Below are 23,062 nucleotides of genomic sequence, written 5' to 3'. Positions count from 1 at the left end.
GGCGCCTGCGCCCGCCGGGGTGGTGCCTGAGGTAGCGGCAGTTCCCCGCTCCTTCCTGCGGGGCCGCTCCGCTCCGCCCTCCCCGAGATGGCGGCCCTGGCTGTAAACAAGGCCGGGCCGGAGAGTGGCCGCGGGCCTGGCGGTGGCGGTCGCGGCCCGGCGGGCGCCGCGGTGAAGGTGAGGTGGTAGCTCGGCCCAGCTCCTGTGGCGGGGCGGACTGTGCCCGCCCAGGACACGGCGCGGGAGTCCTGTGGTACCCTGGGGTGCCGGGCTTATGGACTGGTTTTGGTGTTTTTTTTTTTTTTTCTTTCTCTGTGACCATCAGTTGTGCTTTTTGTTTATAGCTTGAGATGTTCCGGCCCACAACTGTTTGCTCGCACTAGCTCAGTGCTGCGTTTATAGCTTGCTAGTTGGCTTACTTGGTGTGACTGACCTCTTTATGAGCATCAGCAGCGAGGGGAAACTCCACCGGTCAACACTCTGCTCTGGCAGGGTCTTGCTGGCTGCTTCCTTTTCCTGCGAGGGTGTTTCTTCTGCTTGTGCCTCTTGACCAGTAGGCTTGTCTTGTGGCAGTGTATTAAATGAAGCGGGTAGGAACTAGTGATGGTCAGGCAGGAGGCTGACGAGTTAAAATGTTCTGTTTGTGTCTAATTATTTATTTACTTTTTAAAAATTGGTAGTATGATCGTTATATGTGTGCATATAAAGCAAAATTACTGACTCAGCTTATTGCATTAATTACTGTGATTGCATGAACATCTGTAACATAAATTGTTGTACAACTTTCTGTGTGAAGTTTTGCTTATTAATTAGCTTAAAACCAAAAATGGTCTTTTTTAACTTACAGGTTCTTGAGTGTGGGGTCTGTGAAGATGTATTTTCTCTGCAAGGGGACAAAGTTCCCCGGCTGCTTTTGTGCGGCCATACTGTCTGCCATGACTGTCTTACCCGGCTTCCCCTTCATGGCAGAGCAGTTCGTTGTCCTTTTGATCGACAAGTTACTGAACTAGGTAAGAAAATAGAAGTTTTACATTCTTGAAACATTGCAGTCACAGATATCTAGAAGATAGTGCTTTACATAGATTCTTAGTGCTCCACTTAGTGATGGTATTTCCAAGTAATGAATGTGTAGTAAGGAAAAGAAAGAAAATATTTTGCATTTATGTTCTTGAACTTGGGCTTGCACGATTTATACCTGGACATCTTCTTGTATACCTATTTACAAAGGAACTACTCTGTTTAATGGTTCTGTGTAAGGGTTCCTGAAGTATGAGTATTAGTTTCCTATTGTCCTAAACACTAAACCCATGTAATTGAATAGGTAAATTTTTGTCTAACATTTCCCTGAATTCATGATGAAATGATATAGAGGGAAGGATCAGTGATAACAAACCTGGTTTTTACAATGTTAATGACTTCTATACATGCATTATTGGTAGTGGCAGGCTATCATCCGGAATTCCCCTACTCTAACAATGTCTGCACATGGTATTTGAAAGGATAAGATAAAGATTTTTTTTCTTACAGTGAAAGTTTACTTTAGGCAAAAGATGACACGTGCATATAATTTCTTCAGAATAAGAATTACCTAGTCCACATGGGGTTATAGAGAAGACAAGTTATCAGAGTAAGATGTAACAAAAAGAACTTGTTAATAGAACTGGCTCCAGCAGTTTTGAATAGCACTGGAGGAAAAAGGAGCCTATTGAAAGGAGAATCTTTAGAAAAGGACATCTCTGATCTTGTAAACCATGAAAGAAATGTTTAAGTATCAAATTCACTTGGCTGTGAAGTACAAGAATCTGCTAGGAATATTAAGGCACTCTGCAGAATGTTTTTGTGAAGATAGAAATCAGGAAAAGAAATAATCAGACTTGTATGAAGGAGGGGTTTGTTTTTGGGCGAGGGAAATGGTAAAGTGTGAGAATCATGAATGATTCCCAGTCTAGTAGAGTGCTTAAGAGGAATGGTTTGTTTGGCTTCTTATATATGACTATGCAGCTGCACAAGATTTCTTAAACTATGCTTTTAGAGGGAGAATCTTAGAGCACAACACTTGGTCCTGTTGTTATGAAACATTTTTGTCCAAGACCACTGCTTTTTCTCTTGTGATGGGGAACTTGTTGCTTCTTAGTTTCTATTATGCAATTTTTCCCAGGCATCTGAAAGGATCCTATCATATTTTTTCGGTGTGTTTCATGTTTGATGAAAATAAAGCTTTACAAAAGCATTTACAGATTTTTTTTAATCCTTCTGACGAGTTTTTTATGAAATGTTGTGTTATTAAATCTCCAAGTCCCCTACAGTTAGGAAGAAGGATGAAAAGCTTTGGGATCCCTATATATTGAAGAGTTGATAAATAGAGTTGCATCCTGCTGTTTAACACTACAAAGAAGAAGGATGCACTGTGATCAACAGTTGCTCACAAAAGTAATGGGTAGAAAATCTTAGCCAAACAGCTTGAAAATAAAAATACTTCTGTGAATAAAAGTTTTACCTGGTGATCTGAGGGAGGGGGAGTTCATAGGCACTTTATTCTTTCCATATCCAACACCATTGAGACATATTACTGGTTATAGGATATAAAACTAGGAAGTTTTGTGTAGTGCAGCTCATGGCCCTTCTTTGAGACATCTATACATTTGCTACCTTTCTCTAATCACCTAGTAGTTGCTGGTATTGGTTAAATTTGCTGCACTTGTAGTTCTGTTTTTTTCTAGAGCTTAGGAGCAGGGAGGGACAATTCAGGGCCCAGAGGAACTTTTCATACTTCCCTCCCCTCTGTTTGAGGATATGAGAAAGCAAGTTCCATGTTCACCCTATAGCAATTCTACAATTTAATGAATTTAATGAAATAATGTTTTCTAGTCTCAGAGAGCTGTTTAGTGTCTAAGGACCACTGCCAAGAGAAAATTGTGTTGAAAGAAAAGCTGTAAAATTAGGACATAAAGCTATGTGTGCTGAGCACAGTTTCTTAATCAGTAACTATGGATTTTATGGAGACTTTTAGTTGGTCTAAAGTAACCTATGGTACTTTTTTTCCATTGCTCTTATTACTAAACCACTTAATACTATATTCATCCAAGTTTTCCTAGGTAATGTTGGGAGCTTTTTGAAATTAGTACTGGGGGATCTGTATATGGGTAGATACTTTTTTGTATTTTTTTTTAACTGGACTCAGTTTAAATATACAGAGCTGTCTCTTTCTATATATAACTGTATGTGAAGGCAGGGTTAGAAGTACTTCATGAATCAGGATTATTGGAAATATGTATTCTGCAACTGAAAATTGAAACGTTGTTTGCATGCTTAGCAAAATTTTCTAGTAGTTCACAGAATCCTGTTACAAGAGAAAACATTTTGTAATGAACAAATAATACTAAAGCTTGACCAAACCATTCTGCATTGCAGAATAGATAAAACATTGATTTTTGTTGGGTTTTTAAAGAATTCTTTAATGAAGTTCCCTGTGATTTAATCTTCTAATGGAAAATTTTGAATGAGTATGTACATGCTGGAGGTATGTGAAGTGTTGTCTTCAACTGGATTAACATTTTTTTCAACCAAAAAGGTGCAATGGAAAAGTTAGTTTGATTTTCAAACTTTTGAAATCATATATTCTGGAGAGTGTTGATTCAGATAGTTTATATAGGGGAAAATCCAATAAATGGTGTCTGTAGAAAAAGAGGCTCCTCTCAAAGATTTTCCTTAAAGTATGTTGATCTGGGAGAAAAGGAAAATAATTTCTTGCAAATTGTTTTCTCGCTTCCTGTCTCTCACTGGTTATTTTTGGCTGGTGGGTTTGTTTGTTTGTTTGTTGGGGTTTTTTGTTTGTTTGTTTGTTTGTTGGGGTTTTTTGTTTGTTTGTTTGTTTCTGTTGGGTTCTAGTTTTTTTTTAATTAATATACAGACCAGGGTATTTTTAGTAAAAATGCACTTTGGAGATTCTCTCTATCTACCATTACTGCAGAGCTGAAATTATTTTCTATCATTAAAACTTGTTCACAGAGATATGCAGGTGATGGCATCCTTCATGTAATCCATCTGATTACATGGTCTTGCTTAGATTTACACATGACTTTGCTAGTGTTTGAGTGCCAAGCTGAAGCTTAAAAATGCTGTGCAAGAAAATGCATTTAAACATTTAGACAAAAAGTTGCTCCTTTATCCCTTTCATTATTTATAGTACTTTTGCAGTCAAGCTTCATGCTTCTGAAATTGACGTTTGTATAGTTAGCTGGAGTCAGTCCTAATATCTTTGGTCTGTCATTTTCTCATTCGTGGCTGACACATTTCCTGCTATTCATGTCATCTTCTTCTTCTGAGATGACAGAATGCGTAATGATTTTTCTAATGGACACAAACATTCTTTGTAGGCACAAGGATGAGATCACTAGACTCTCACATTTGTGATCAAAGCACAATTTGAGGTGAAGTCCAAGAAGAGTAAATGGATGTATTTACAGAACTCATGGTTTAATGATTTCAAATAGGAAATAAACACTTGGTCAGTTGTGTTGAGAATGTGTAGGTCAGGTACCTAAAATTTTTGTATGTAGATTTAAAATAAAAAAGAGCAAAGTCCCATTTGTGTAAATATGTAAACTTTATGATAGATACCAGCAAAATGAGACGTGACTTTTTTAAGAGAATGCATGCTTATGACAACGTAATCCACCTAGTGGACCAGGGGAAGCCAGTTGTGGTCTTTTTGTATTTCAGTAAAGTTTTGGTGCTGTCTCTCACAGTGTCCTGCTGGACAAGATGTCCAGCACACAGCTGGATAAGCAAGCACATCATGTGCTGGGAGAGCAGCTGGTTCATGGGTCAGGCTCAAGGGGTTGCAGTGAATGGGTGACATCAGAGTGGTGCCTCATTACTAGGTGGGGGTTCCATGGGGCTCCACCTTAGGATCTGTGCTCTTCAACATCTTCAGAAAAGATTGGGTGCTGGGCTGGGAGGAATACAAAGTTCACAGATAATACAAAACTGGGAGGAGCTGTTGGCTCTGGCTGGGAGGCCCTGCAGAGAGGGCTGGGCAGTCACCAGCCACATGAAGTTCAAGAGTAAGGGGAAGGTGCCACGTTATGCACGGGATGTGGGGCAACACTGAATGTACAGACAGACTGGGGAATGAGAGTCTGGAGAGCAGTGCCATGGAAAGGAGCCCTGGGCAAGCTGATGTCAAGCTGAACATGAGCCAGCAGTGCCCTGGCAGCCAGGAGGGCCACCCGTGTCCTGTGGGGCATCAGGGACAGCATCACCAGCCAGGCAAGGGAGGGGATTGTCCTGCTCTGCTCTGCACTGGGGCAGCCTCACCTCCAGTGCTGGGGGCGGCTCTGGGTGCTCCAGTGTAAGAAGGACAGTACTGGAGAGGGTCCAGCGAGGGCATGGAGGGGTGAAGGGCACTGAGGGGAAGCAGGATGAGGAGTGGCTGAGGTCACTTGGTCTGTTCAGCCTGGAGGGGACTGAGGGGAGACACCATTGCAGTCACAACTTCCTCCTGAGAGGAAGAGGAGGGGCAGGCACTGATAATCTGCTGTGTGGTGAGCAGTGACAGGACTGAGGGAATGGCCTCAAGTTGTGTCAGGGGGGTTTAGGTTAGGTATTAGAAAAAGGTTCCTCACCCAGAGGGTGGCTGGGCACTGGAATAGGCTCCTCAGGGTCACAGCACCACGTCTGCCAGGGTTCAGGAAATGTTTGGAGGATACTCTTAGGCAAACAGTGTGGTCATTGGGAATGGCCTGTACAGGGCCAGGAGTTGGACTTGGTGATCCTTGTGGGTCTCTTCCAACTCAAGATTATTCCATGATTCTATGTTTTATAGGATGCTTGCTGGTTATAAATTCTGTGTCAGTAAATTTAAAGTTAGCATGTAAGGTTCGCTTGTTTTTTAGCTGTGCCGAGATGGACATGTTATACAATTGCTTGTACTCGTATTATCAAATCCCATGATACATAATAGAAAGAATGGAAGAGCGATGCATCTTTGTTTCTCATGACATCTTAGAGTTATGGACAAAAAAACCCAACTACATAATAGCTACTCACTTATCTTTTCTGATCTTCTTGGTAACAATTCAGTAAATTAGTTTCATTTTGACTTTCTCTTCACTGCTAGACATGGAACAGAACTAACATGATTAAGTCACATACAATGTTGTAAACTGAGAAGAGTACTTCTCGATTTCTAGGGTTTTTGTTATAAACACTAAAACCTGTGAAAGAAAAGACTTTTGTAGGAAACTGTAATGATTGAGTAGCTTGTTCCTCTTGCAGCCTTACCCAGTGTTTGCCTAAAGGCTAAGACAATGTTTGCTTAAAGACTAGGAGCTATAATCTCTTACTTAAGTAGGTTTATCCTTTTGGTACATGTACATCCATTTATACTGGGCTATTAATGGCTATCTGGATTAGTGGCTAATCTGAAAATAGAAGGTGCATGTTAGTATCAGCCAATATATTGCTGTGCTGTTAATGTGACTATTTTGTATGCTGTAGAAGCTGAAGGTTGTGCACAGTTAGTTTGCTGTGGGAAAGCGCTAAACACCCTAGAAGGGAACCACATAGCCACTTTCCAGTGCTTTGTTTTCTGAGAGGTAGTCTGTCTAGATACCTATTTAGCAAATCCAGACTGTTTAGAAACTGTTTTGATGTAAATTAAATTCTAAAAGTATATATATAGTGCTCTGTATTTCTTCTGCTGGTAATAAGAGGTGACTCGTTCTGTGTTACGGAAAAAACAGTGATCTTGCTAGGAGTGCTCAACCTAAAAAATTACTAAGCTCTGAGGTCAGAATACATCAAAGCAGATGACTTTGCTGGTGCTTAGTGTAATTTTGGAGGGACAGAACATACCTTCTGTAAACTCCTTCAAGATCTGTGATAAATAAAAGTCAGAATATTTTGTTTGTTTGTTTGCAGCTTATTTTGTGGAGCGCACTGATCTTAGATTGGGTATTGGCAATGTAGTGCCTCTCTGGAGCAGAGACGGCTTCCACCATGGAACTGATAAATGCAGAGGTCCCTGACTTTAAAAGAACAGACTTTTTAAAGCACCTGGCTTTATATCTAACTTCAGTTAGATAGCACTAGTTACTGACTAGTGCTTCCATAGGCCCATTTCTGCAAGCAGCAAATGCATGGTCTTTACTGGTAAACATATTTTTTTAAAACAGGTTATCAGTGTTGTTTATACCCATTGAGAGTGTTGGAGCATAAAATAGTTAAAGATGCTCCCATTTATTGCTATAGGAAAACAGTATCATCCATTTATTGCCTTTAATCTGTGAGGCACGTAAATTCTCAGTGACCAAATTTGAAATAGAGTATTACCGTCTATAGTCTCTGAGAAAGATGGACTAGGGAAAAAAGTTGCATGAAGTTGAAGTCGAAGCTACATTAAGCAGTGTGGTTACCAGCTGGATATTTCTCATAACTGTGTAGTTGTTGTCTGTCTGGTCATTTAGAACTGCACTCATTCTAATGATAAATCACAGTCTATGGAGTGTTTGATAAATGTCCATATTGAAGAAGTAAAACTTAATGTCTGTAAAAGATCAATGAGATGACACAGAATTCCAGAAGGATGAAGGGCACATACGAGACTGCCACAGGGCAGCATACTTTACGAGTTAGGAAACAACATGAAACAACTGGACAATTCAAGTAGTCTGGACTCTCTGGGGAAACACATGGAATACTGTTTCCTTGAGTTCATGTAGATAGCTGATGTGTCATGTGCACAAACTGAAATGCAGAAGTTTTGTCTGCATATAAGGAAACAATTTTGACTGTAAGAGGAACCAGGCTCTGCCACATGTTGCCCAGAGAGGTGATAGCATCTCCCTCCTTGGAGGTTTTCAGAAGATGCCTGGGTGTGGTCCTGGGTACCCAGCTCTAGGTGACCTAGGCAAAGTGATGAAGAGGACCCTCCCAACGTCAACAATTTTGTGGTTTTGTTATGGTCAAAAAGTAATGATCCAGGGCTCAAAGATGATGCTTGATCTCATGAGCCACCTTTTCCTTGCAGCAGAGAAAATGTCATTAAATTTATGACAGTTACACTGGAAAAGAGTCAAGGGATGGCAATTCCTTGAAGAAGCAACTGCTAGGATTCTCATATGCTATGTGGCCAATATGGTTATCATTTAGCAGCAGTTATTGGGATGCTGTTCTGATTTTGCTTCTCATCTCATTGCTTCATATTAATTTCTACAAAATAAGGATCATGCAGGAGTAGACATGGGTTTCTGCTTTGCTATAGGGAGTATGAGTGATCTTCCATTTTATCAAATAGTGTAGCACCTTGAGTTTTGTTTCTGAATATTGTTTTAACTCTTACTTAGATTTTGCTGGCATGAGATCTGCAATTGGTGCTGCATCTTGTGATACAGGGAATAAGGTTTCTCAGTAGGGAATTCTTCATGGCTTCCATTAGTAGGGTAGAAATGTTCACTATACCTCTGAAAACAATAATTTTTATAATGCACAGTGTTTGTGTGTTCTTTGTATTCTTGTTAGCTATTGCAGATTATTTTACAAGTATTTTTACTAAGTTTCTCTAAATTTTTAATAATCTTGGCATCTTTTGATAGGGAGGATCTGCGTAAATATTAAATAGCTCAATGATCAAAGGAAGGAAGAAGATGGAATGAGCTTGCAGAAAAACTGATAGCTGTATCTCACTTGGTTAATATTAATGTAGTTGATATGCTCTTAATATTTGTCCGAATCTCAGCTGTGGTTTGTGGAATTTCTCAAAATTATATGTGCTTGAGATTTTTCTTCCTCTCCTCTCCTTTGTTTACTTCTTCATCAAAAATAGGAGATTCTGGTGTCTGGGGATTGAAAAAGAACTTTGCTTTGTTGGAACTCTTGGAACGGTTGCAGAATGGACCTGCTGGGCAGTATGGGACAGCTGAAGAAGGCATTGGTCTGTCTGGAGAGGTACTGAGTTTTAAAACGAAAAACCCAAAAAACAAAACAAACAAACAAAAAAAAGTTTCATTTGCTAGAAGTTATCTCTAAATAGGAAAAAGATTGAAAATCAGTTCTTTGCCAAATGTGTTTTCACCAATAATACTGTTCTTTTCTTCCAGTATCTAGTATTAAGGCTTCAATTAATTGTTTATAATTAAATGCTAGTTGTACTTGACTAAAGCAGAAAATAAACTGGTATTAATAAACATGCATACTATTTCACCCCCTTTTTATGTCTTTAGGGTTTTTAGAAAAGGTTACTCATTTTGATATATTAGTTTTAGTCATATAAGCACAGTTTTCTGAAACTCCTCAAGAATTCTTCCTAAATACTTCAGCTATTGTCAATAGTTGCCTTTTATAGTAATTTTATTATATCATGTAGTACTTCATTACCAAAAGTAGCTGCTTTTATCATTTCACTATTATCAGCTGGTGTGCAACATATCTTGCAATACCATTCTAGATGTAGATAACTTTCCTAAGTGCTTGACTGTTGATGTTTTGTTTTTCTGTAAGTAATTTTCTGGTGTGTAATAACTGCTTTGGAGGAAATTCCCAGAGCCAGATTTATTTCCTCCTCCAAACCTTTACAACTTGCACTGAAGCTTGGATTTATAAAATTACTGAACACTTTAAACTTAGGTTTTCAAAAAGGTTATTGAAAACTTATAATCAAGTTTCAAAGTAGTCCAAATATTTATTAGTGTATAACTTTTAAACAAAGACTGTATTGTTTACAAGTCTTCTGCTTTTTCCTCCATTTTTGGGATTAAATGTTAACCACTTGAGTTTTGCCTGGTTTTCATTGTTAGAGTATCATTCGTTGCGATGAGGATGAAGCCCATGTTGCGTCTGTGTATTGCACTGTGTGTGCCACTCACCTGTGTGCAGACTGCTCCCAGCTTACTCATTCTACTAAGACTCTGGCAAAGCACAGGCGTGTACCTCTTGCTGATAAGCCTCATGAGAAGACGATGTGCTCCCAACACCAAGTGCATGCCATTGAGTTTGTTTGTTTAGAAGAAGGCTGTCAGGCGAGTCCTCTCATGTGTTGTGTCTGCAAAGAATATGGGAAGCATCAAGGTCATAAGGTACTGCTAGTAGTTAATTTCTAGTCATGCCAGGGGGTGGCTTGCATAATTATTTATCCAAATAAAGTACAAAAGATTGTCAAGAAAGGAGGATAGATTCTTGATGTGTTCATCCCATTCTTTAGTTTTCCCTTTGTGTCAGACAGTTGCCATGGTAAAATAAAGGAAAAAAAATCTAAGAACTCAATGAGTTACTAATGTGAATATATATATAAATGTGAAAAAAGACAGTCCCTTTATCTGCTGCTTTTCTGAAGTTTTCATGATATTAGGCCATCATTTAGAAAGCTGTTTTCATAATGCAGACACTACATACACATCACATCACTGGTGCAATCTAACTATTCTTTTTTTATAATAAATTATGATAAACAGGCAAGTTTCTGTTTACTTGTGTAATGGCTAGATGTATGAGCTAATTTCAGCATAATCTGTAAGTCCTGACTGTTTTTTTAAATTGGGACATAGTTTTCAGTTCTTATGTGGCTGTACTATATGTATGTGTAAAATATATGCCCATATACTTGCACATGTATATGAAATATGTAGTAAAATATAAAAGATTATTAAGGAAGATAATTATGATTGATGTTTAATATGTTGCTTTTAATTAATAGCATTCTGTCTTGGAACCAGAAGCAAACCAGATTCGTGCATCCATTTTAGACATGGCTCACTGTATAAGAACTTTCACAGAAGAAATCTCTGATTATTCCAGAAAATTAGTTGGAATTGTTCAGCATATAGAAGGAGGAGAACAAATTGTTGAAGATGGAGTTGGAATGGCCCATACTGAACATGTATGCTTTTAAAAATTTTTTATTTCCCCGACATGCACAGATTATTGGCTTTTCTGCAATAACTGGATAAAGACTTTCTTTGAAAATTATGCATAGGTTTTAAAGGGCAAGATTTTAAGGTCTTCTATCTAGCACATCAGTATTGAGGCTTAGGTCAGCAGATAGATGGGAACTTGGTGTTACTATGTTTTTAGTCTATATGGAAATGTGGAGGCAGTGGAAAAAGTTGTTTGACTCCTAGTGTACAGACTGTGTATGTTCTCAGGTGGTATAGTACTATTGAGGCTTTTTTCCCTGGTCATTTTTAGTGAGGTGTTTATACATGCAAATGAGCTATGTGATTATAGGAGTAACTTCTAGAAGTGTTTTGGTATTATTCAGGAAGTCTTATCAGCCCTAACTGGGATATGAACTGTGATGTAGCCAGGCAGAAGTGAAAATAAATTAGAATCTAGAATAAAATTTAAAATTTGCGTCTGGAATCAACTGGTGTCCTTAAACTGTTGGATCTCCTTGCTGCAACACTCTAGGTACCAGGAACTGCAGAGAATGCTCGCTCATGTGTCAGAGCCTATTTTTCTGATCTTCATGAAACCCTTTGTCGTCAGGAAGAAATGGCTCTTAGTGTTGTTGATGCTCATGTGAGAGAGAAGTTGATTTGGCTTAGGCAACAGCAAGAAGATATGACCATTCTCCTGTCACAGGTTTCAACAGCTTGCCTTCACTGTGAAAAGACTTTGCAACAGGTAGGTTGGCAAGTGAGCTGTAGCATATGGCAAAATACATGGAAGTACAAATTAATTTTAGACTATAAAAAAAGAGATGGGATGGTATTCTGCATTATTTTCTTATAAGATTAAATCAGTCATGGTCTAACATGAGATATAAGTACTCGTTACAAGGGAGTATTAGCCAAAGATAGTCAGTCCAAAAGTGTAGAGTCCTCCAGTTACTGGAAACCCTGTGGCATGATTTTTCTGGAGTACTTTCTGATATTTGTGAGGTTAGTGGGAAGGCAAGACAAGACTGAAGCAAAAAAACCCCTACAGAATGTATTGGAAAGATTTTACAGTTACACTTGTAACATTGGTAATGCAACATCTTAAATGTATGAAGAAAGTGGCTGTATGTGAATTTCTCATTGGTCTCTTATTAATTCAGTGTAATGATAGGAAAAAGTAAATAGTATGCATAGCAAATAGTAAACTGAGTGTGAGAAGCTAATTTGTGAATGTGTTATTTGTACTTCTTTTTTCCAGATTTGTTTAGAGCTTTTGTTTGTTTGTGTAGTCAGGTTTAACTGTACAAATGTTCTGAATCCTAAGAGGGGGGGATGCTAATATTTTCCTATTAAGTGTGTTGCCATATGTTGCAAAACAGTTGCTCTGTTCCATCTGTTTAAATGATACATGAAAAATATAAATGTTCTTTATATGTTACATTGATATTATTGTTTCTTATAATTTGTATTACTCCTAGGTGGCTCATAAAGAAAGTTTGTTAGTTTTTTAATAAACCTGCAGAACAACTTAGTATCTATTAGTGTTAAGGAAAACTGTTAAGATATTCATATTTGTGTTGCAATTTTAAATAAATCTATTTTGTGAATGTTAATTTCTTGAAGTAGTGTATTTCTATTTAAAAAGCCTTCTTTCTAGGAATGATATTTATATTGTATTTGGGGTATTTTTACGTAAATTACTAAAAGAAAGGCATGCTTTTGTTTTCTTCGTCTGTTTAGGACGACTGCAGAGTAGTGTTGGCCAAACAGGAAATTACAAGATTGCTAGAGACATTACAGAAACAGCAGCAGCAGTTTACAGAACTTGCAGATCACGTACAGCTGGAGGCTAGCATACCTGTCACTTTTACAAAGGTATTCTTAATCTCATGGAAGTACAGTTATCCACTTTATGAAGTCCCAAATCTAATGTAAAATAACGCAGGAATAATTGATGTACGTTATTATGCTGTATTTGTTGCAACAAGTTGAGGCAATTCAGTATCAGTTAGAGCCACATTGTCTTATCACATGATGAATGCAATCTGGTATTTGAGCAACAAACCACTGTGCTGCTGTAATAAGGGTGGGAAATGTTCTTTCGTCATTGACCATATCAGTAACTTTGTTTGAACATGAGCTGTTTTCTTTTAAAGAAGTTGGATAGCATTTGGGAGTTCTAGAAACATCTTTCTTTGATTATTTCCTGGAGATTGCTCACCTATTTTAAATTGAATACTACTATTATAACTTTCAGTTTATAATGTTAAAAAATGTATTTCTTTCAGTTTATTAAACAGCCATTTGTTTTACAGTTGCTTGGTATTCACTCATAGCTTAGCTTATACATGATTAATCTTCTAAGTAGGTTTGGGTTTTATTGCTTCAATATAATTTCAGTACCACTTTCATTGAAGGGGATGAAATTGTTCAAAGTTTGATAATGTTACTTCTATTTGGTGTATTTATATGGTATTTATTATTTATAATGCTTTCCTCATAGGAAAGTAAATAAGTTTGAAACTCACGGAACAAGTACTTTGATGTATGGGGTTTTTTTAGTTCTGAATGGGTGAAAGAGGAAGAGGATCTATTGTGGCTGAGACAAAAATGAGAGTTTAACTGTAGCTGTTGAAACATTTACTGTAAGGAAACGAATGTTTCCATAGAGATAGAGAATGTTTCATAGAGATTCTAGGTCAGTTCTTGCAGACTTAGGAAATTAAATTTCTTCAAAATCATTGATTTTGTAACCTCAGTATATTTGAATTTCCGTGTCAATGCAGCATTTTCACGTCTGCCTCTTTCCTATTTAGCAGAGATCAGAGCTCGTAGGGCCAAGGAAACCTCTTCTGCAAACCCTCATTATTCCATGAATGAAGCAGTAATCACAATTCACAGATGAAGAATAACGAGTCAGAGGGGCATTTTGAATGTTTGAAAACTTTGGCTTTCAGAGCTTTATGTCAGACTTGGAAAATTTTGGTTGTTAATTTCTGAGCGTTTGGAAAGAGAATGATAGGATAGCTAAGGTGTTACAGGAGGCCTAAAATAGGCTTGGGGGACCCAGAAGACTTGGTTTTATCTTGTAACAATTTGTATTTCTATGAAGTCTTCTGAAGGTTAATTTCTGAATTTCAAAGGTGCTAAAGCAAGTGTAATTTTTCACAAAAACAGCCGTGAAAAAATAAGGTGAAAGTAATTCCTGCAGCCTCTTACTTTTTGTTTCCTCACATCTGATAAAGCTTAATGTTCTCTTTCTTAATAATGTGTTTTTAGATTACTGTTACGCTGATGGCCACTATCGTGACTTGCAGTGAGGCTTGTTGTACATATCTGGACCTGGCAACAGATACCAGGCAGAAATAAAATCTTCAGACAAAAAACTGTAAACTGTTACTATATTACTGGAAAGGTCTCCCTCGTGAGCTGGCATACACTGAAGGCTGCATCCATTCAGACAGTACCAGATCAGAGGAACATTTAATATCAAATGAAAGTTGTGGAGGTTTGAGGAGGGGAGGGAGAAGTCCTTTTCATTCTTGAAAATGAGTAAGTTTTACCTATATTTTGTTTCACTGATGACACAAGAAAACAGGCATAGTGCCATTTCCTATTTCTAAACCAGCTAGGGAAATGCCAGATACAAAGCTCTGAAGGGAGGATTTGGAGAATTCTCCTTGTCCAGGATCACGATCCTTATTTAAAGATAGTTTTCTGTTAAATGAGTGCAGTGGTAGTAGAACATTATATATAAGAAATGCATTTGGTCATCATGAATAAGTATATGTGCATGCTGCAGAGAGAGAAAACTATTAAGGAAGCAGTGCCTGAGATTGACAGATAAATTCTCGTTATGATGTTAAACTAACTATGGGCAGCTAACCTTTACCAACATCAAGACAATCTGAGAAGGAAGTGTTCTCTCAGAGAGAAAGCACCTTAAGATACCATTAATGAAACCTGTACGGAAGGCTTTTGTCTCATCAAATTTCTTGAAAGAGGTCAAGGATAAAAAAGTGAAGAGATCATAGTTGGGGATTTTTCTTCTGCACTAAGATTTAAGAAAACAAGTTTTACTTAAACAGAAGTCTAAGGTTACCTGTTTTTAAGTATGCCATCAAGTTATGCACCTGCCAGAAATACAGACACAAGGGGAGTTTATTTGTCATTTTTTAAGCAACATTTTAGTTAAAGGTGCTGATACAATTGACAATGAGAGACTTCTTTCATGTCAGTTTCTAGCTGTGATCGTGAATAGCCCATTATTACTGACTCATATTGCAGATGCTACACACAGTTTTCCAAATAGCAACTTTGCTTGCAATGTTTTTTGAAGTGACAGAACTACTTGTGCAAAAACTGGAAATTTGGCATCCATCACATTTTGATTCCTTCTGAGAGAATACAAACATGCTGAGAACAGCCTGTTTTCATTCCAAACCTTGGAGAAGGCAAACTGCAGCAGGATGGCTAAGTTTGACAGCCTCACTCATCTCCTTCATTTCCCTGGTGATTTAAGTGGTACTGCCTCTGCCCTCCAGCCATGGGAGCTGTCAGGTGACCAGTACATCTGGTGGTGCTGTGAGAGGACTGGCTCACTGTCAGCAAGCTCTGCCCATAGCCAGGGTACTGCCTCCTGCAAGAAACCTGTGAACTGAGCAGCTCTATACAGAGCTGCTGCTTTTCCTTCTTCCTTTTGGGTGCAGAGAAGAATTGGGGAGATCCACTGCCAGAAACTCTGGATAAAATCAGAACTAAAGTTTTGAGTGTGAAAAGAGTGCTGGAGACATGGCATTTTTTAGACTCTTCAGACCCTTCTGCATACTTCTTTTTGTTCTTTCTTTCTCTGAACCTTGTCAAAAATCTGCCCACAAGTTCTTCTCTTCCAGAATGAGATAACCCATTCTGATAATCATGTTGTGTTGCAGTGTTGTCACTGAATTTCAGCTCTGACTCCAAATATCTAGAACTTAGACAAAAATTTATTAAAAAGCAGTTAAGTCTCAATGTTTTATTTTCCAAATCTCAAATAGTCTTTTGGTTGTGGAGCATATGCCTTGTGTAATAGTAGTACTGAACCTGCTGAGCTTATCCAAGTTCATTTCACAGATTCAAATAAAGTAGTTTATTTATTTCATACTGAAAAGGTAGTCTGTGGAGTTCTATGATAAGGACCATCTGGGCCCATTTAGGTTTCAAGCAGCAAGCAGACAATTTCACAGGTCAATAATGCATCAAGATCTGCTGATTGAAGAAACTTCACAGTTGGCTTAGGAAATTCATGAGCTGCAAGCTTTTAAGCACAGGGAAGTTATTTAGGACAGTTATCATCACTATGTACCTTCCTTAATTCTTATTTTTTATTTTCTTATTTTCTTATTTTATGTCCACCGTTGCCTAGATTCAGAGAGAATATTTGATTAGATGAACCTTTGATCTGGCTTTTACACTTATAGTCATGATGTTGCTGACTTTTGCATTGTGGTAATTGCATAATTATATTTAATTTTTTTTTTTAGGAAGCAGTTTCTCAAGGTATTTTTATTCTCTTCCAGGATTGTGATAGCATAAGGTCATTGAATTGTATTGATTATTCTGAAAGTATGCTACTTCTCTGATGACAGAAGGGAGAAAACAGTTGCTTGTCATGATGACAATATATCCAGATACATAATGGATCCTCTGTCTGTATTTATGTGTATATGGAAAGATAAATAGTTAGACATCACACATCATGTGATATAGATGTTTAAATGTCCTGCAACACTGTCAACCTGTTGGTCTTTTACCAAGAGATGATGTAGCATTTTTGCACTCAGTAGTATTTCTTCTGTGAGAAGAAATGAGAGGCGGTGTGGAGTAGGCACAGTGCTGTCTGGATTTTGCAAGAAAACAAATAGACTGCTACATAGTTCTGGTGATTGAAACCCTGGTGTTTCATCAAGATAGCAGTTCTAAGTACTTCAAAATGTGTTTCAGAAATATATACTAATCTCAGCCAATGTGTTTATTTTAGAATTTATGCTTTGCCATTTGATCATGTTGTCAGTGTCATCTCCTTCAATACTCGACAATAGCTTGCTGTAAACTACAGATAGGGAAGTTGATTCTCATTTCTTGTCTCCAAGCAAGACCTGGGGGATTTTGTTTGCTTTTCTCCACTATTTCAGATTACTGCTTAGTGCTAGTAATGTTGTTGTTGTTGCAAAGGATTGGAAGAGGCTTAGGGTGAAGAGGTAAAGCTATGGAACCTCCAGCAAGGAAGTAGTTCTCTAGGTGGAGGCATTAATAAAGTGGGGAAAAAAAGGAGTTTCCTGGTTAGAGAACTCTAATTAATTGCCATAAAAATTTTTTTCACATGGTCTCAGCCAAGAATAATGAAAGAATTTGAAATTTTATCAAATACAGACATACTGTCATGAAACTGGCTTTCTAAAAGATACATTGTAACTCAGATCAGGTAAAAATTACAGGTTCACTATAGACATTATTGGATATTTTTGTTTCTATTATTGGATATTTTTGTTTCTATTTATTTCTATTATTGCTGGGAGTGCTCATGCATTGTACTTTTGGAGACCATCCATTTAGTCACTTTAGGAATGGTGACAAAATACATGTTTTAAACATAAGGGTTTTCTAGATTGAACTTCCAAAATTTGCTGTTGCTATTAAGACATAATATTCTGTTTCTTCCAGGACAACAGGGTACATATTGGACCAAAAATGGAAATTCGGGTTGTTACTTTAGGATTAGATGGAGCTGGCAAAACAACTATTTTGTTTAAGTTAAAGCAAGATGAATTCATGCAGCCAATTCCAACCATAGGTTAGTAGCTACAATTTAAATTTAATTACTTTTCTGAATGTTTGATTTATCTACTAATTTTGGTTATTTTATGTTCATACAGAGCAGGACTGTAAAACATATATTTTTATTCCAGGTTTTAACGTTGAAACAGTAGAATACAAGAATTTAAAGTTTACTATATGGGATGTAGGAGGAAAGCACAAATTGAGGCCTTTGTGGAAACATTATTATCTCAATACGCAAGGTAATACTGATACAGCTCTTAAAATGTATTTTGTCTTCTAGCTTGTGTTTCAAAGCCAGACAGATTATTAATAGAAATAATTTATGACAGTAGAAAGTTGTTCATCTAATGCAATGTCCAGCTGTTAGATTCATGAGCTAATAAATTTTAATCCAGTATGTCAGAGTGTCTACTGGATGATAAAGGTACATTCTCCATAAATCCATCAGACAGTTCATGGAGCCAAACAAAATTAGAACCTCTATTAAATTGGTTCTAGCTGACAACAGACAAGGTACAGCGTCCCAAAGTCTGCATAGTGAGAAGCAGTACTTGCCAGGTATGGAATATAAATAGCACTTGAAAATACTCAGCTTTTAGAAGCCTTTAGATAGCAGCTTAAAAAATTCTACCAAGTTCTGACTTGCTATTGCAGTGTAGTATCTGATTATAGACTAGATTATTGAGTCTGAAAGCACTGATGAACTTAAAAATTTGTGTTATTGTTTTGTAAATCGTCCATAGGTTTTTCCCAGTTCAGACAGAAGTTCCTCTTGATTGATTCATTCACAATTATCTAAAATACTTAGGAATTACAAACGCCAGCTCATGTGCTCTGCTTTGTGCCTTATTTCAGCCTTAAATGCAAACTTTAACATTTTAAATTACTCATATTTTCAAACTTTTAAAAGTTGTATTTTGAGATTGCTGTTGTCCTCTTAAAACATACTCTGTGAATTAGCATGGAATCATGCCTGCCTTGGAACTGCATGTTGGAGAGAAAGACAAGCAGTTACCCTAGTACATATCTGCAGTAGGTTATTTTTAGTTTTGGTGTTGGGGTTTTTCTTATCGAAACCCCTTGATTTTAAATTCTGTCCTCTAGCTTTGCCCCTTTGACTCCCCAGTCTTTCTGGCATCTTAGTTACTCTCTAGTGGATAGTAAAATCTAATGCTGCTATGTCGGGTCCTTGACCATCTTTTTTGGATTGTGTAGTCTGTAGTTGAAGCAAGCTGTGCTGATTTGGCCGAACCTGTGAATATTACAGTCCATTAAAGGAAACTGAGACAGCCATATGGGAGTTAATGGAGTATAAAGGGATCAAGAAATGGTTTAAACTGAGATACTTAATCCACGCATAGTAAATCTGGTTTTAGACCTAAGTAGTTAAAATATCATGGCCTTTATATTAGACTAGGGAAAAAAATTAGAGATTTTTTCACTGTTTAAGGATGAATTCTAGACTTCTGTTTAAAATACAGAAATATTTAAGGAATTTCTCAGTCATCCTGGATTTAAAATTGAAGTTGTGTACTGAGGAACTTCACATAGAAAGCTTCTAGAAAAAGGAATGGTGTAAGTTGAAGGTTAATTTTGCAGTTTGTTTGTGAATGTGTGTAAAACATTTCTCTTCTTCTTTCATAGCGGTGGTGTTTGTTGTTGATAGCAGTCACAGAGACAGGGTCAGTGAAGCATACAGTGAACTTGCAAAATTATTAACAGAGAAGGAATTGCGGGATGCCTTGCTCTTGATCTTTGCTAATAAACAGGTACTTGTGATTTGGTTTTACTCTCTTTTCCTCAGCTTGTCCATCCAATTCCAACCTTCTGAACCCTCTGCTGTGGGTAGAGAGTGCTAATGTGGAAAGATAAAATGGAGATATTTTCCTTATATGTAATGTGTAATGCTGGTCAAGTAAGTGTTGGTGCTAAGCGTGCTTAGTAGATTGGTCAATCGGGGTTTTTTTTATGATAGCAAGTAGTAAATGCTTAACTGTTTGATTTGTCTTTTGTGTTTGAGGAGTTGTTATGTCATCTGTTGCTTCAGTCTAAGCCAATGAAATAGCTTCACATATAATACAGATGAATAATTGAGTCTTTGATTCTCTTGCAGGATGTAGCAGGTGCTCTTCCAGTGGAAGAAATCACAGAACTGTTGAGTCTCCACAAACTCTGCTGTGGCCGTAGCTGGTATATTCAGGGTTGTGATGCCCGAAGTGGTACAGGACTTTATGAAGGATTGGACTGGCTTTCAAGGCAGCTAGTGGCTGCTGGTGTCCTGGATGTGGCTTAACTTGACATCAGCTGCAATTTAATGTTGTAGTTTATGGTTTTGTTTTGTTTGCACGATTTAGGGTGTTGGCACCAGGTCTGCTCCCTGAAGAGGGGACTTCATTTAATTTGATGGTTACAAAAAAATATAACCCTTGGATAATTGGTTCAGTAAACTCGTGTCATTATAGTGATTTTGAAAGTTGATACACTTACATTTAGTGGATAATGGAAGAGTGTTACAAGGATGCATTGAAATTACTTTTTGAGATACTGTTAAGATTTAATTTTTTTCCCTGATAAAATATGCATTGGATTTCATGTAATAGATATAGTGTGGTTACAGTAGTTAATTAGTATTATAAGAATTCTGAGTAGTTTAGAAATACTTTCCCTGAAGCTATTCTAACATCCATCTCAAGTTTATTAGAATAGCCAGCTCTATTAGTTAGAGATAAGTGGTGCTACTCTTTAATATCAAAAGAATCCATAAATACAAAGGTGGCATTGAAACTTACATGCAGCTACACCATGTAAAGAAAATGTTTCCCTTATTATTTATTAACCTCCTGTTTGTTACAGGAAGGCAGCATAACTGCACAACGAAAATTCAGAATTGGAGAAAAGTGTTGCAGAGCTAAGGGGCTTTGGCATTACTTAGCCACTTGTTTTATATCTTGGAGGCAGGGGTTAGTTGGGTTTTTCACACTGAATTATTTATGGACATACTATGGTGATACTGAGGTGAAAGTGTTTTGTGCATACTTGGGGACATAATCTGCCTTTAGAGATTAAGTTTATTCCTGAAGAAGTCAAAATAAATTTTAAAAAAACAACTTCTTAAAGAAGTACAGTGGTGTAATGTCAGTCCAGCTATGTGCTTTTATATAGAAGTCATGATTCCAGAATAAGGGAGTGGCCTTAAAATATTCAATAGCACAATGTAAAATCAGTGAACATTAATTGTAAGTCTTTAGAATGGTAGATGGTAAAATATGATATAAAACTTCCATAATTAGATTTTCAGTTTTTACTCTATCTTCTACATGAAATTGTCACCAATGCCTCTATTTTTGAAGATTACTCATTCATGAACCCATGAAATATGAGTGTAGTGCTGTTTAAATTTAGAGAAGGTTGCAATGACCCAGTGTTACCTTTTTTCTGCTGGACATGCAACTTTGTGAACAATTTTATCTGTCTGGTATGCACACCAGAATCTTCTTCCCTTTTCTCTCAGTCCATGGCCACTGCCAGTTGAAGCAGCTATGCCATGGACTCTCTTCATGTTGGTAAAGAAGCTACAACGACTCTGAGCAGTAGATCAAAATTCTGTATCGTAACTTTTCTTACTGGAGTAGAGGTAAATCAGGAGAACTAGGTAGTGCAAGTGAACAGTGTTGTTTCACAGACATGGAGATATTTTTACCATGCTGAAAAGTGTTTACGTGTGAGAGCTCTGAACCTCACCTAGTAAAGAAAGTGTATCCCATTGTCTGTGGCTTTGCTTTCATTGTATTATTAGGAATTTTATGTTGTTTTCCTGCTACATACCTTAGGTAAAGCCAAGAATGTGTAAACGAATAATTTAGTACATTTGCACTTTTCTTCTAGAGGAAGCAGTTAATGTAACTACTTCCTTATTACGACACTTGTAGTATTCTTCTTACTTAAATTTCAGGTAAATTATGTTAAATGCAGCTTCAGATTCAGCAAGTCTAATGACGTGAATAATACCTGAAGGAACACTAAGCTTTAAAGTAGTTTAATGTTTGTGAAGTGGTCTTCAATGCCTACACATGTACAGGTACTGAGACAGAGTATTTAGTCTTTATTAAGACAACCTGATAAAATTGGAAACAGTTTATAATGGAGTGAAAAGTGGGGTTTTTGCACATACCAAACTTAAAATTGTTCTTCCTTCCCAGCCTGTAACTTCTTGCACAGTACACAGTTGGTGGCTGTGATTTGAACATCTGCTTAGCCTCTGCTGTAGAGCAACCCCTGACCTAGTTAGGGCTGACTGTCCCTTCACAGCTCTTTTTGAAATATGAACAAGTTCTACTAAATATGGTAGATATCTTTTCCTGTAATATTTTTACAGAAGACATGCATTCTTTAGAGGAATCCTGATTTAGTTTCATTTTAGCTGCCTTAGACTTCAGTTACACATGCTGCTCAGTATAGTTCTAATTCAAAATGTTCAAGGTGACTAGTTGGTATTTTATGTAACATTAAATTTGAGGGGAGAGGAAAAATTCTCACTCATGCATATTTTCAAGTACAAGTGATTGCTTGTGACACAGGGAATGCTACCATGAAAGTGTTTTTAAATTGAATTTATTTAAGATGACTTGAAGTAAATGTGAAAGTGTTGCATATGTCTGTGAACTCTTCAGTGTAGAGTACACTAAGAGGTTTATTCGTATTAAACATTAATACAACATATAAATGGCTTTAGTTATAAATTTAAGCTTGTTTCATCACTTTTACTGAACTTTAGTTTTTAGTGTACTGACTTATGGAATATGTAATTGGAATATTTCTTGAACTAGAACTCACTAAAGCATTTCTAACTGTTTAGAAAGACTGAATTAACTTTTCAAAGGATCTTGATGTAATTTTGAAATTGAGTAAATGCAACATCCAGTGACTGTGTTGTAGCTTTCTTTAAAGAACCTCATTTCAAAAATAGTATGTCTGTGCTAACTGAACAGTCATGTTTTATCACTGTTTCTGTATTCTATCTTCAAAATTACAGTGGACTATGAGGGTCTGGTTCGAGAGTGTTGAGTAGATGTGGATCTTATGTAAAGATTTCTTTAAAGAAAGAGCTCTTTTAGTAGAAGAAATTTGTGAACTGCTGCAATTTGCATTGCTCAGAAAATAATTTCTTTTCAATAAAAGATGTAAAACCTTGAGAACTAATTTTCATAAACTTGCCTTTTTGTTTTGTTTTTTAAGGTCCTCTGAGAATAGAGGTGCACTACATTTAACTTCCTATGGAATATTTCTTACTGATTGTGTAACTCACTAAAGATAAACTTCCTGATGGTGTGACAGTGTTCACAGGGGTTCTTGGATGAGGGAAGAGA

At 37.2% G+C, this 23,062-nt stretch overlaps 1 protein-coding gene across 2 annotated transcripts; it reads left to right on the top strand.

Annotated features, from left to right (window-relative positions):
- The first annotated feature begins 61 nt into the window (after window positions 1-61).
- Window positions 62-22,895, top strand: TRIM23 (tripartite motif containing 23). 2 transcript variants are annotated; one of them, XM_036403088.2, is made up of 11 exons: window positions 62-177; window positions 848-1,010; window positions 8,828-8,949; window positions 9,798-10,076; window positions 10,694-10,876; window positions 11,407-11,622; window positions 12,618-12,752; window positions 17,580-17,709; window positions 17,825-17,935; window positions 19,341-19,465; window positions 19,810-22,895. In XM_036403088.2, exons 1-11 carry the CDS (start codon window positions 88-90, stop codon window positions 19,987-19,989), a joined length of 1,734 nt encoding a protein of 577 aa, XP_036258981.1. In that variant the 5' UTR covers window positions 62-87; the 3' UTR covers window positions 19,990-22,895. The 2 variants fall into 2 exon arrangements, with proteins under 2 accessions (XP_036258981.1, XP_036258982.1); XM_036403089.2 differs by lacking the exon at window positions 9,798-10,076 and having other exon boundaries at window positions 63-177.
- The last annotated feature ends 167 nt before the right edge of the window (window positions 22,896-23,062 follow it).

This window comes from Molothrus ater, chromosome Z (genome assembly GCF_012460135.2).
Source record: "Molothrus ater isolate BHLD 08-10-18 breed brown headed cowbird chromosome Z, BPBGC_Mater_1.1, whole genome shotgun sequence".
NCBI classification, from domain to species: Eukaryota; Metazoa; Chordata; class Aves; order Passeriformes; family Icteridae; genus Molothrus; species Molothrus ater.
The sequence above is the reverse complement of the archived record's forward strand: the minus strand, read 5'-3'. Positions and strand labels throughout refer to the sequence as shown.

What these genes read in the sequence shown, in the direction of transcription:
- TRIM23 (XM_036403088.2), top strand. Translation starts at nt 88, where the DNA reads ATGGCGGCCCTGGCTGTAAACAAGGCCGGGCCGGAGAGTGGCCGCGGG. An exon ending in CGGCGGGCGCCGCGGTGAAG is followed by an intron (nt 178 to 847) that starts GTGAGGTGGTAG and finishes TTTAACTTACAG; the next exon opens with GTTCTTGAGTGTGGGGTCTG. An exon ending in GTGAAAAGACTTTGCAACAG is followed by an intron (nt 11,623 to 12,617) that starts GTAGGTTGGCAA and finishes TCGTCTGTTTAG; the next exon opens with GACGACTGCAGAGTAGTGTT.